Source organism: Epinephelus lanceolatus, chromosome 2, assembly GCF_041903045.1.
Source record: "Epinephelus lanceolatus isolate andai-2023 chromosome 2, ASM4190304v1, whole genome shotgun sequence".
NCBI classification, from domain to species: Eukaryota; Metazoa; Chordata; class Actinopteri; order Perciformes; family Serranidae; genus Epinephelus; species Epinephelus lanceolatus.
In genome coordinates, this window is record NC_135735.1 from 10,172,208 (window position 1) to 10,186,668 (window position 14,461).

General features: G+C 42.0%; 1 protein-coding gene across 2 annotated transcripts in view; it reads left to right on the plus strand.

Annotated features, from left to right (window-relative positions):
• LOC117258307 (anoctamin-1) overlaps positions 1 to 14,461 on the plus strand; it is a 118,563-nt gene that overhangs the window by 47,417 nt on the left and 56,685 nt on the right. For both annotated transcript variants that reach the window (XM_078173727.1, XM_033629099.2), the window contains exons 6-7: positions 12,306 to 12,360; positions 12,938 to 12,989. In XM_078173727.1, the coding sequence (XP_078029853.1) occupies positions 12,306 to 12,360; positions 12,938 to 12,989 (107 nt within the window). The remainder of the gene's footprint in view (positions 1 to 12,305; positions 12,361 to 12,937; positions 12,990 to 14,461) is intronic.

Consider the following 14,461-nt stretch of genomic DNA (forward strand, 5'->3'; position numbering starts at 1 on the left):
TTTGATACACTTTACATTTGCAAGTAGCAGTATTTGATATTTCAAATATATTTGCTAAACATGAAAACTGGCAAGAACAGATCAATTAAAAATGCTTTGATCAGCTCTGATTTCAGTCCTGCAAATCGGTTCCGGACATCTCTATTTACTGATGTGTTTCATGATGTATGCTGTGACGTCTGTAGGGGTGTGCGATATGGACAAAAAATAATATCTCGATATTTTGGGGGATTTTGAAGATAACGATAATTAGACGATATTCTTTTAAATATGTGTTTTTAACAGCCTGAGTTATAGCTCATTAATTGTTTCTCATGGATGATATTAATGGAAAAATGTTCTTAACATTTCTTGCTGCTTATTACCTGCTCTCTCTGTTTGACTCTGGTGACGGCCTTTTGTAGCGTCAATTCCGGGTCCATTTGCAACTGTTCAGATAGGCATTTGTCCCGCAGACTCACCACAAGCCTGTCCCTCACCATCTCATCACGTAGAGCCCCGTTACCGCAGTGCTCCGCCAGGCAGTGCAGCGCCGTAATGAAACTGTCGGCCGTCTCGCCCGTTTCTTGAAGCCGCTGATTAAACTTTGCTCTCTCAAAGATCACATTCCTGCGATCCTCTTCTGCTTGGGTCTCCAGTCTTCAGCCTTGAAGGTGAACTTTTCCGGCGGGGAGACTTGAAACTGTGCCATGTTGCCGCTTCGTTCAGCTAACTGTGGCTAGGCTAGGTAGCTCCGTAGACGGTCTTCCGGTACTGCGAACTTTAGCCTGACAGACTGGGACCTATCACTACAGTTGACCCACGTCTTCCGAAGCTGCTGGAGCATCCATGGGCGGTGTTGCTATATTGTCTTGCTAATGTTTGTTTAGCAGCAGGCTGACCTGCTGGGAAGGTGCCAGTGAGAGATCATGTGACCACCTAGGCATACTGTGGCGTGCTGCTGCACGCAAGTTACGTAACTCTTGTTCAGTGAATGTGTGGGGTTTCAACCTTTCAACGATATATTTTAACGATATATATCGCCCACCCCTAGACATCTGTACACAGTACTAATGCTGCAGAGTTAAATAACATGGATCACATACAGTGGACCAACACAATCACACTCTGCAGTCAACATATTGATTATTGTACCATTACAGCTAAATACATGCCCAAGTCACAATTCTCTTTTCTTCTTTAAAGCTGCACTAATCAGTATTCTTATGTCAACAATGGGCCAAATGACAGTGAGTGATGTGAAAGGATTTAATGTGAGGATAAACCCACAGAGAATTATCACTCCTCCCTGCAGCTCCCCTCAACTCTATGGAGTTTTTTAGCTGCATTTAGCTTGTTGTTTTGGTTTTACTGTGCTTTCATTGACCACGTCCAGCAGCAGGCAGTACAAAAACTCACTGAACACGATCTGCTCGGCAACAAACAGCGCAAAGACACCGTTTCAGCTAGCCTGTGAACGTAGTGGAACATTTTGCTGCTAAAGAGCCAGTTTTTCTCAGGAGTTGTTGGAGAGCAAAGCTGAGAGGAGGGTGAATATCGGAATTAAATTCATCAGTTGGCCAGAGGCATAGTTTGACATGAATGCTAATGTTGCTCTGTGTTTGATGGATATGTAAATAGGCAACTGTTTACTAACACAGTAGGCCATAACTACTCTTTACAGCTTGTTCCACTGCCTAGTGATGGGCAGACAGATTGTTTTTACGGACTCAGTTTATTTGAGTTGATACATGTACCATACCTTTCGAATTTTGCAAAATATTGAGCATTTTTTTCTGTGACACTGTGTGACATTATCAGTTTTGAATAAATAAAGATAAAATATTCATTTTAATGCATTAATTCAGCATCCCATTTGTATGTAGGTAGACTATGTAAGCTCAATACAATGTAACGGAAATCTGATTTGGTAGCATCGATTTGTCGTTCTTCCTGGGCAAGAAGCAGACATCCCACTTCAAGACAATGGTTCATTCGGACTCTTTCAGTGAGTGTAGCTGCCTCGTCATCTGGACTTGATTCTGATTCAATCGCTTCTTGTTCACTCACTGTAGGAGGCAGTATGAGCAGTAGGCTTGGGTGGCATGGCAGTATTACATTATACCAGGGTAATAAGAAATCCTAAATAAAACACAGATGCTCATTATTTCTATTAAACTAATATGGAGAGGCTGTATTGAGGATGCACTGTATGTAGTGCACATCAAGCACCACCAGAAGTCAGTCTCTACTGGTGGAACAAGCAGTGCAGCTGACAAACATGCGGACTATGAGCAGTGGGGATAATGTTACAGGACTGTAAACAGTCAGGCAGCAATGGCAAAGAGAGACCGAGGGAAAAAAACATGCATGTTTTCACATTTAACCATGTGAATTAAAGGTTTAATTCAACAAAACCAGAGTTGGTGATTGTTGGAGGAGTGGACTAACTAATTAGATGACTAACAAGACTAACCAAGAGACTTCTGGTGAGTTTTATTTTGTTTCTGTTGAATTTGAAATAAGTGTTAACAGGGCAATTAAGCCAATGTAAATCTTAGTTTGATGAGAGAGAGAGACACTTGAATTTAGAAGGTGCACTGTTGTATCTCTCTGAAATAAGTAAGAATATTGCCTTTCTTGACAATTAAGGCCAAAACACACTAACAGCAAACACTGCATGTCAAAAAATACACCCCTATTATTTTAAGTAAACCCACACTGGCGGCTGCGAAACGTGCATTGCCGCTCCTAAACGAGCCACCCCGTGGCACTTCACGACACTGTTCTACTTCCAGCTTCACCACCCCCAGAATGAAATGCATTTTTCCTCCACTCACTCTCTGCTTGTACATACCAGCTTCCATAGCAGCTCTTTTTCTCTGCTCCTGTGGCAGCTCGACTCCTCTCCTCACCACTGATGTATGTATAAAAAGAACGCTGTGTCTCGTGTGCAGACGTTGCGTTAGACTTTTTCGTTGCCAGTCATTTTGACCGACAGGGTCATAAAAATCCGGTCATAATCTATTTTTACCAGTCATTTTAATTTTCGTTTTTAAATGATAATAAAGATATTCAAAGACATTTTGAAAATTGGCCGGATTCTCTCGTCTTTTTTGTGTCCGACTTCCTGTTTGGTACGATCCGCTCGATCCAGCTTGACAGAAGCGCTCGCGGCTCCCGTGAAAAATAGACCAGACGCCGAACTGAAGCGCTGCCTCTGCGGGCGCTCCGCTCTGCTCAGCGGCCTGTGTGGACAGTCAGATAGGTTAACATGGGCGCTGACTGAAAACTGCCTCCACTGCTGGGCGCCGTGCTTCGGTTCCGCGTCCGGCGTGTCAAGGGTGTTATGTCAACAACGCTACATGAAGCAGATGAATGACTTTTTCTCTGCAGTGTGAAAAAGGCAGCCACTTAAACCACTGACTGTGCACTCCGCTGCCAAGTGGGCAGGGGTGGTAATTGCAGCCGGTCAAAATGACGGACGGCCTTCAGATTTTCCGGTCATTATTGTAAAAAAACGGTCAATGACCAAGAATATCCGGTTAACGCGACCCCTGCTTGTGTGTGACAAAGAATAGTTGGGGAGAGACTTGTTGTTGAGGTTGAGAACCATCCCAAGCTAAACAACCCACAATCCCGTCAGTATAGAGACAATAGCAAAAAAGATGTTGCCTGGCAAGTCATGGCTCTGGAGATCGGCTCTTCAGAAAAATCAAGTTTAAGTATGGACTGTCCACACATGATTTTAAGCTAATGCAGAGGTGGACGAGGTACAGATCTTTCAGTAAAAGTAGTAATAACTTTGCATGGTCATCTGTTGATGAGCTGCAGCATTAAGTGTCCACTGTGTGCTAGGGGCAGCACTTGAAGCACATCGCATGATGCGGCGGTGCCAGTGTGTTTTCAACTTAAGGCAGCTTCAGGAACATAGTGAACTTGACACTCAAGGGGTGTGGGAGATTCACACACAAATACGGTCATATAACGAATACCACAGTGAATTTTCAGGCAGGTATGAAGGTATCAAAAAAAATAGATACCATCCAAGCCGAGTGAGCAGTACCCTACAACAGCCAGTGGGGTTGTCAGGCTGACTTTGTACATACCAGACACTGAAAAAGTAATAGAAATTTTGGTTTGTTCCTTTCCCCCATCAATACTGCTGCACCCATATGGCGTAAAAAACGTAAAAGTATGTTTCGCTTTAAAACTTGGATCAAAGAAAGAAGTCATCATGTGGCGAAACAGACACCTGAAGTCTTCACATGGATGGCTAAATTATTCAGTGTTATCAAGGCTGGTCGAGAATCAGTGTCTCTCTGTGGATGTAAACATTCTCATAAATAAATGTTGCTTCAAGCAAATGTGTGCTCACAGTCAGGGACTTTAATGAAAGAGACATGTCAGTGGTGATAAAGATCAATAAGCAGAGACAACACTGCAAAGGTGCTGTATAGCAACTGAACCGAATTCAGCATATTCAGTGTAAAAAAATATCCCATAACTACCATAATAATCTCACAGTGCAGTTAGATGTCCTGAAGCAAGAGATCGTGGTCATAAAAATATTCTATTAGATGCAAGATATTTTTCTGTGATTGAGTCATTTACAAAGAGCAAATTAGATAATCAGCAACTCTTAAACTTTTTAATTTCCAAAATGTTCTTCCATGTATCATGTTGTTTCACCTCTGAGTAAAAGCCAAGCAGTTTTACCCACACAGACAGTGTGACGAGGCAACAACCACAGAGGTGTAAATTGGACCGAGAAATCCCTCAGCAGCATGGCAAGGAGGCTGAAGCGTGACGCTCTCCCGCTGCATTCTGCTGGAGCTCCCATCCTTCAGCTTTCTCTCCCGCGAGGAAACAAACACAGCGAGCCTGAATCACAAAAGTCATTTACATTTTCTCAACACTGTGTTGGAGGATATTGAAAATAGCAAAAGAAAGCATTTAGATTGATTTATGGGATTAACTACAGACAGAAGTCATGACTTCATCGACACTTCCGGCTCAGTCCCAGCAAGTAAAACCACTTTCAAAGGCGGTGATCAGAGAAGAAGAATGTCTTAGCATAAGCGTCAGCCTGCTGGGATGTATGGAGGAGAGAGTGGGCAGTGGGCAGCTATATTTACAGCTCTGACTAACAGCTAGCAGGAGATCTCCCTCCACATCTTCTCTGTCACTTAATCTTCATCAGTTCTGCGAACACTCCAGGCCTGTTCCCTGAGATTAAACCTTGATATAGATTACAGTGGGAAGTGGCTTTCAAACCACATTAATTCAATCTGGCTTCATCAGACATAGTGTTTAAGGCAGGTCTTAAATATAATTATGTCCTTTCAGAGAATGTTCAAGTTTCTCCAGGACTAAATAAATGATTAAATGAAACCCCCAAATTGCAGATTTAACTTCAGATCAATGCTGCCTGTCAGCAGAGGCACAAGCACCATTTGGACTGTTCCAGTGAAGGCCAACAAAGCACCACCAGCAACACAAGTACTGACTGAGTGACAGGAGCTGCCCACTCAGTCAATTTGATGAAATGCTTTCAGAGCACACATTTCTAAGTGCTTTTCTTCGAAGAGTTACGTTCACATGAGTCTGACTGGTGGTTTTAAAGAAGTACTTCAATGATGGAAAGATGGTCTTTTCATAAAACTGTGCTGTCTGTGCAGTAGACAGATGGAAGTACTTTAGAAATTGGTGCTACATGACCAGAGAAAAGAGAGAAAAAGGGCCGTCACATTCACAACCTACAACTACCAGAATGCACTGTGTCGCACCGGACCAGTACATGTTCCTGTTGGTGGATGACATAATGTCAGTTGCCAACACGCTCTCGTCCTGAGTCGTCACATATCGACACTTTGTCTGTGGCCTTTCATCACATTCTCACTCCGACCTCGTCACATGTTGATGTTTGCTCATGGACTTTCCACGTCCACATACGACGTGCAAGGTACCTTCAGCTGCCAACTTCTGCTGCGTATCATGTTGAAATGAAAGGTTGCCTTTTTTCGTTGGTTTCTGACGTTGCAAATCACTGCCCAAGCGCTTGATTTTGACGACTTTAGAGTGAGACCGGGCTCAGCCTTTCATGTCTACATATCACATGCTAGGTGTCCTCCTGCGTCTGCTGTTGATATTCCAGGGCACTGCTACCAATGCCGGGACGTCAGCACAAGCACATGGTTTGGCTCTACATTCATACAGGAAGTGAACAGCAGCTTCCAGGTGAAAGTCCGGGGTTTGTTGGACCCATCCACCACCCCTCCTGCCCTAAAGGGAATTTCTAGCTCCCCATTTTATGATATTACGTCGTTACTAGGGATGCACTGAAATGAAAATTTGTGGCCGAAGCCAAAGCCGAATAATATTAAACGCTTGGCCGAGCACTGAGTACCAAATACCGAATATTGTTGTTTAGTTTTTCATTAGTTTTTGCAGATGAACCCCCTCCAGATTAGTGTTGTCAGGGTACCAATATTGGGACCCACTGTACGATACCGCAGCGAAAATGTGCCTTTTGTCATTTATAAAAAGATAAATCACATTTCTATAATACATCAATGATATTTCAATGGAATAAATTACTTATTGACTTATTCATACTTCAAAAACAGCATCGATCAGTGATGAACATGGGGGGATCAAAATAAAATAAATAAATAAAATAAGAATCAACCAGCCACCCTCCTCCCCCTGACAAGTCCCTTCATAAGTAACGAACAGTCCCTAAAGTGCGGTGAGGTTTGTGGGCCGTGAACGGCTCGTTTCTCCTCTGACACGTCACATACCTGTGTTCGGCTGGCTCGGCTGTTCAGGTACTTTTGGGCAGTCCACACGCCAAGAAGAGGATATTATTGGAGCCGACTCCTCCGTCGCCGGTAAGCCGATGGCCGCAGTATTTGACAGGAATACATTACTGTCTGTGTCTGTGACCCCCGTTCAACCCACAACCGGTGGGATTCGCCTTTCGTTTCTGCTGGTGGTTGAAATCTGTAGGCTGTAGGGTCATAAATGCGAGTGCCGTGATGGACGGATTGCCACACTGCCGACATTTTACTCCGCCGGTCACAGCATGCTGTTTGATTGCGTTATCAAAACACGCCGCTATTATTCGGCCTTGCTTTTAACTTATTCCACCGAATACCGAATGTGTGTTTTTTTTGCAATATTCGGCCGAATATATTCGGTTACCGAATATTCGGTGCATCCCTAGTCGTTACTGGCAGCGTTTCAATCTGACACCATCCTGAGGCATATCATACCAATGCAACAGGTGCCGTCCAGCAACGTTATGAACTGATGCTGCCCATCCGCATACCATACTGCTGCGACAGGTGCCGTCCAGCCAACCTGCGGCATATCATAACACCGCAAAAGGTTTTGTCCAGCTGTGTTACATAGTTACACCGCCCGGCGACGTATCATACCACTGAAAAGTGGTTTTTGGCATTGGGTGTCTCATAGCGGAATCACTGACAAAACGGTGGTATTTGACAACTTCAGAGAGAGGGCGGGCTGGAGTTGCTCCTCTTAAAAACAATATGTCAGATAGCTGGTAACAAATGATCTCATGTTACGGTTAAACAGTAAGTTAAATATGTTTCTGAAGGCGAACACGCACAGCTTCACCACCAGGTGAGATAAAGCCCAGGACCCCGACACCCGACAGCTTGGGTGTCAGGTGAGGGGGAGCCTGGTGTGCCTCCAGCAGCTGAAACAGTTACCCAGTACAGTACACTCTGTCCAGTGTTCTAAAGTGGTTTGTTAAAGGTTGTTGTGCATTTGAAATGATAAGCATCCTCACTATGAAGGATGTTTAAAATTCACCTGCTCTGTGCTGCAGGAAAGGGAGCCACTCGGAGTTAGCTGCAGGGGGGCCTTGTGTTTGTGTTTCATGCTGTCTTTCCGTTCGTGGTGGCAAGCAAACAAAAATGAAGAAGTGCAGTCTGTAGTTTGAACAACAGCCTCAGAGCCAGCGAAAATGTTTGCTGGCAAATGAGCAGGGAAATTTGGGCACTGACAAGCTGGAGGGAATTTTAATACAGTTCATTTACACATACTACCCACATTATTATGAAGCAAAGCTGGTTGGAAATATCTCTCAGGGACATAAATAAGTAACTTCATGTCAGATTAATGTAACAACAGGAATTGAGGTTATAGATTGTTGGGTCATTAAGTTTGTCAGGGAAATACACCTGGAGCAGCTGTGTTTTGGTACTGAAGTGCTTACAAGAGTTTATTCTGTCATTTTAATATTTTATATTATCACATGAATTGTTAGCAGTACTGTTTAACACCATGTTCTGTTTATTCATGCACACATTTTTTCTCCCTATGACACCTGCAAGGCTCTGCAGTGGCAAAAGAGTTTAAGGGGGAACTGGAAAACTGGAAAGGTCCAGTGTGAAGGATTTAGGGGGATTATTGACAAAATGGAATATAATGTTTTTAGTGTATAAAAGATAAAAGAAGATAAAATTGTGTTTTCCTTACCTTAGAATGAGCCGTTTATATCATGCACACTGCCATGTTGTTGTTCCAGCCGGGAACAACAAATTCTCACTCCGACCTCGTCGCATATTGACGTTTGGTCATGGGCTTACCATGTCAAGATATAACATGCAAAGTACCCTGGATGCGTTGGTTGTTGACGTTCTGGGACGCCGTGTCAAGTTCAGCCTGTTCCATGCATTTTCTGCTTTCAAAATACACTGCAGCTTTTTACAGGAAATGTACAGTTTGCATACAGTCCCTTTCAAAATAAAAGCACTACTTCGGCACAATACAGTGAATGGACATTGGACATCAGCATATCTGGCAGTAGATTCACACTGAATATTTTAGCAAAATGTTTAAGGTCAACATTTTATGAAGTTTGACTCCTACAATATCTGCCCTGGGCAACTAGTTAAGTCATTTACGGCACAAAAGCACAAATTACAAAAGTGCCTCAAAGGGTTTTACAATCTATTCTATCCTTTGTTCTTAATATTAAATTTATGGGCACATCTCTGTCTTGAAGAGTCAGCACAGTTGATTGTACAATAGTATTGTACTAAATTAAGTGATATACAGAACCCTTATCCATCTCCCTGAGGGGAGGTACACTTCTGTTTTTGTCAGTGGACTCAGTTTAAAGAGAGCACAGATAACTTTCAGTTTAGTTTCCCTCCAGAGAGAGCTGTCTCTTTGAGAAGTACTGAGTGTGCGACTGGATAACTGAGACTTGGATTATAATGCACGAGTTGTGTGAGTGTGTGTAAACACATGTTTTCATATTGATTGATTTGATTGCAGATTTCTTTACAATTTGGGTGTTTAAATAGCTTGTGAAAAGCATCTGAACACAGCACATGAAAACTAATGTCGATTCAGGTTTCAAAGGGTTTAAGGCCTTTATGTTTAGATACTGACTCCGAAACTCGTTGAAGTTTTTGAAGCAGGTTCGATTTTTTGGCAGCATCCACAACAAGAGAGAGAGAAACGGATTTGATAACAGTCAAGACATCCTTTCTTAACTCACATAGCCTACTGTTAACAGGTCAGATACTAGTATTCAGTTGGATGATGATAACGAGGAACAGGATGTGGACAGAGAGACAGTTACAGTGTGGAGACAGCTCAGCCCCTTCAGCTGCTCTGCCAGATGCAAGACACCAGCAGAGAGTGGTGACAGGCAGGAAGACAACTCCAGTGGAGAGAAGCAAGGGGACAAATGTGCCTTTGCATTTTGTTCCTTATTGTGAATTTTCACGTTTGGGACAATAAAACACGTCTGAGTCAGTATGCAAAGGCCTAAACATGGGCAGAATAATAAATATACAAGTCATCATTTGTATTCCTTTAATTCACCTTGACCTATATGAACATCATGCTACAGTAAGTCCTGAATGGCAGTAAATATTCCCACTGAGGCAGAATGCTGTTAACTACTCCTGACCATGATTAGCAGGAGACAGGCCGGCTGGTTAAGCCAACCAGAATTTATAGAGCTTTCTTGTGCCTCCTCTCTTCATTATCTTTTTGTTGTGATATTGCACCCTGCATTGTACTGAAACATAATAACATACCCTCCGTTTTACTCTACTTGTGCATGAACATACATCACATGACTTTATTGTTATTGTACTCTTGGTCCTATTTATGGAGGTTGTTTTGGGAACATGAAATGTTCAGACTGTTATCCTGTTAAAAAAATCAGGTTGGGGCTTTAGGCGGTAAAATCTCTGTTCATTTTGTGCTAGTTGGACAGTAAAAGCCACTTTAGCATCATATGAACAATATTAGTCTGAATATTTACCTCTAGAGAAGTGAATGTTATTTGTCTCACCTCTCCTCTTTTTTCTCTCCACTTGTACGACCCACAGTGTGTGAATATATGTTAATTTAAATATGTAAAATTCATTTCCAGACATTGTATAAAACACAGTAATGTAAATGACTGCTCCTTTTAATTTTGTGATTTACATCAGATGCAGTTTAGTTGACACATAGATTTCCTTCTGTAATTTTAACTTTTCAGTAAATGTTTTAAACGAAATCACATCCCCTGTCCTCGCATCAGACTTAAAGGGTAACTTTGGTATTTTTTTAACCTGGGTCATATTTTCACACATTGTTATGTCAAAAGCCCTATTCGGATGGGATTAGTTTTACATAGGGACGTGGGGTAAAGTAATAATTACCAGAGATTTTAGTCCCGTCTGAATGTGCCATGTCAGTAATCATTACCGCACGATGTCAGTAAAGATTACCGCGACTTTTACCTCCTGTAAAAGGGTCCCGGACAATTAGCTAAGGTAATACTAATCCCGTGCAAATAGACCAGCAGTAAATATGTGTGTTAGGGCTGTCAAAAAAAATAAAAATTAGAAATATATTCGAATATATATATATATATATATTTTATAAGTTCAAACCTAAATTTGATAATTTGAATATCATTAATAATTAATTAATACTATCAATGATGTTGTATATCACGGCGAATCCCGTTCACAAGCCGGGCCAGAGAGGGACGCAGCGACGGAGGGAGAGGCGCCGACGGAGGAGCCCACTGCGCCAACACCACCCACTGTGTTGTCCACGATGTGTGACCTGTTCGGGGAGACATATAGGGAGAGTGTTGCACCTGCTGCCTTCACTGAGGTCAGAACGGGTGTTTTCATCCGAGTGTCACGTTCATATATATATATATATATATATATCATGTATGAACATGTATATATTTTTTGTAAAAATAAATAATAATAATAATAATAAATTCTAATATTATTCGAAGTCTACTAAATTAATTCGACAATATTTGAACTCAATTTCATGGTGCTTTTGACAGTCCTATCATACGCTCATGACGGCAGGAGGGGACGGCAGTGCGTGAATGGATTTACCCCTCCCATTTGTGGTAGTTTTACTGATATTTCTTATCCCGTGCGAATCAGCCATTAATATTACTGACGTCCTGTGGTAAAGTGACATTACCCCACGTGCCCATGTAAAACTAATCCCGTCCGAATAGTGCTTAAGTGACCACTGGGAACAACAGTTTCTAAACTGGTCCACTATTGACTGAGACTGCTGCAGGCCGTGTCTGACAACATCATGGAAAAGATCTCTACACAGATAGACCTTTTTGTAAGAGAGTAAGATCCTGTTTGTTTAACCAGAAACAGCCCCAAATTCACTATTGCCAAACCCACCAGACTCCATTTAAAATTAACAGTAATTTTAGCGTGTATAGAGCCAGGGTGTTTTCACATCTAACTGGGTGAATTAAGGGTTTATTTCAACCGAACCAGAGCTGGTGATTTTTGAAACTGTGGAAAAGACACACAAGATGGCTTTTGTGTTCTGTTTTGCGTCTGTGGACTCTTATTTTACTCTTAAACAAAAAGGTTTATCTCTGACAATGTTGTCAGACAATTAGTATAATATTTTGAGCCTGTTAAGTGGCCAAAACAAGCACTTTTAGTAGATGTAAACTGATCGAGCACAATTGCCCCAGTGTGACTACATTGCAGACTGTATCGCTGCTGCTGTCTGCAGCAGTCTTACTCAATGCTTGACCAATCAAATCTTGTTGTTCCCATTATTCACTTATACACAAAAACATGGGAAAATAGGGTCCAGGTTGAAAAGTAGTGAAGTTTCCCTTTAAGTTACTGTGCCTACAGCTCATTAGTGGCTTTTTTGATATTCACAGGTAACGCCACTACAACACTATCTACTGTGATGTAAATATGCTACAGTCTGCATGCTTTCTCTGGATCTGTGACTAAAACTACATCTGTTTTGTTCTTTGTTGCCAGATTTGATCTGTCCGACAGGGACAAGTTCTTTGACAGCAGGACCAGGAGCTCAATAGTAAGTATTGGTTTTAGCAGAGAGGGTGATTCCCTCAGGAGGCCACAGCCAGGTTTAACCCGGCACAGTGACAGCATGTGTATGAAATGTTGCATTTATGGTTGTCCCCTCCCTTAGTATAGACAGATGTGTATTTCTCCATAGATCTAACAACAAAGACGTGACACCCTGCGCTCCCTGATGTGCACTTTCCTTTAATAAGACCCCCTCACTCCTGTGTCCCGTGTCATGAAAAACAAATACATTCTGTGAACATGCGTCATACATGTGCTGCTGCATTGACATTAACACCTACACAGCACCTCGCAGTGCTCCACTAATGACTGGATAATGTGATTCTCATCACTGGATGGAGCTCCTCAATCGTTGGCTCCAAGCTGAGCCTCAGCTCTCATCAATAAGAATCTGTGTTTTACACTGACCTCATCAGCGGCCTCCCTGAGGACCGACTCACAAAACTCAGCAGTTTGCCTGCTTCATTGTCCCTCCAACAGTTTCACCTGTGCTCTTATTGAATATTCAGCTCATCCTCCACATCTACATGATGTTAAGAGTGAATGTTTTCTTCTGTCACCAGGTCTATGAGGTAGTGAAGAGGACAAAATGCACCAAAACAAAATACTCCATGGGTAAGCCTTCTGCCTGCATCTGTAATACAAGAGATAAATCAATATGCAATTAATGTGGGACCTGTTTTCATCAGCGTATAGTGTAATTACCACACAGAAGAGTGCAGCGTGTGCCATTCTTTCACCAACGTATTTCCAAACCTAGTGCTTAGATTTGCTTGAAATGGATTGAATCTTGATTTTGGTGACCATCTGAGCTAAAATTTATGTTCCTCCTGACTCTTAGCTCAAGCAGACATCATTTGCTGTGCAGATACATGATCCCGAGAGAAAGAAGCCTTTCTCGTACAGTGACTCTGTGACTGTTCTTCTAGTGCTGCCATCATGTCAAACATGGATAAATTAGTAAACAGGCCTCGCGGGCACAGGCTCAGGGGGCCAAATTGTCAGAGCCCCACCAGAGAAAGATTAAAAAAACAAAGAAAAACAGAAAAAAGACCACAGAGGTGCAAAGGAACTGCAAAGAGACACAAAAAATAACTAAAAAAGGACAAAATAACCACAAAAAGACAAAAAAAACAACCTCAAAGATGCACAAAACCACAAAAACATGCATAACAACTACAAAGACACACAAAAGTCTGCGTGACAAGTGGTGGGGCCCTTTGCGTACTTGTGCCCAGGGACCCATTACCGTATAACCTGCATTATGTATGCAGCTTATCTCTCATCCACACAGTACAGTGCTGACTGAAAGTGACAGCTAATTGGAGAGATTATTGAGCCGTGGCTGATTACGGCAGTCTCTTGAGGGTTATGCAGTCGAAGTCATTTGATGAAAATATAACAAATACGTTCAGGTTCGTTTTTGAGGCACGAAATGCAAAATAAATCCAGGAAAAATTAAATTATTTCCAAAGCAAAGAAAGCCCAAAAGCTGATGAAGAAAAATCAAGTCAAGTCACACACTTTAGGGTTTGATCTAACAGAATACACACGTGTGTCTTCATCAAGTGGATAAATATTTGCTCCTCTGGTTCTTCAGCAGCCTGTAAAAACAATCACACACATTCACTCAAAATGTACTGCCTGCGTGATCGTTGTTCCTGATGATGCCTGACTTGTACTCTGATTTGCATTGTGCCTCATGTTAATCTGTTTTTTAAAAGATCTCCCCCTGGTGTGTGAACAATCTATAATTTACCCTCTGGGGATCAATTAAGGTTTAACATATCTTTTAAATAGGATGTGATTAGTCTGTCCTATGTCAGGTTCCATCTCATCATCTTACAACCACTGGGACACTGTCATTAAGACAACATTTCATAATTAAATGTCCATTTTTAAACCTGTATTATACACCAGTGGAACAAAAGTACGGGGTTAGGTTCAGAAAAAAACATCATGGTTTTACTATTATTATTATTATTGTTATCATTAAAATAGCTTTTGACTGTTGGTTTCACACGGGACATGAACAGCAGCTCCCAGGTGGAAGTCCAGAGTGTGTTTGACCAGCCACCTCACCTCCC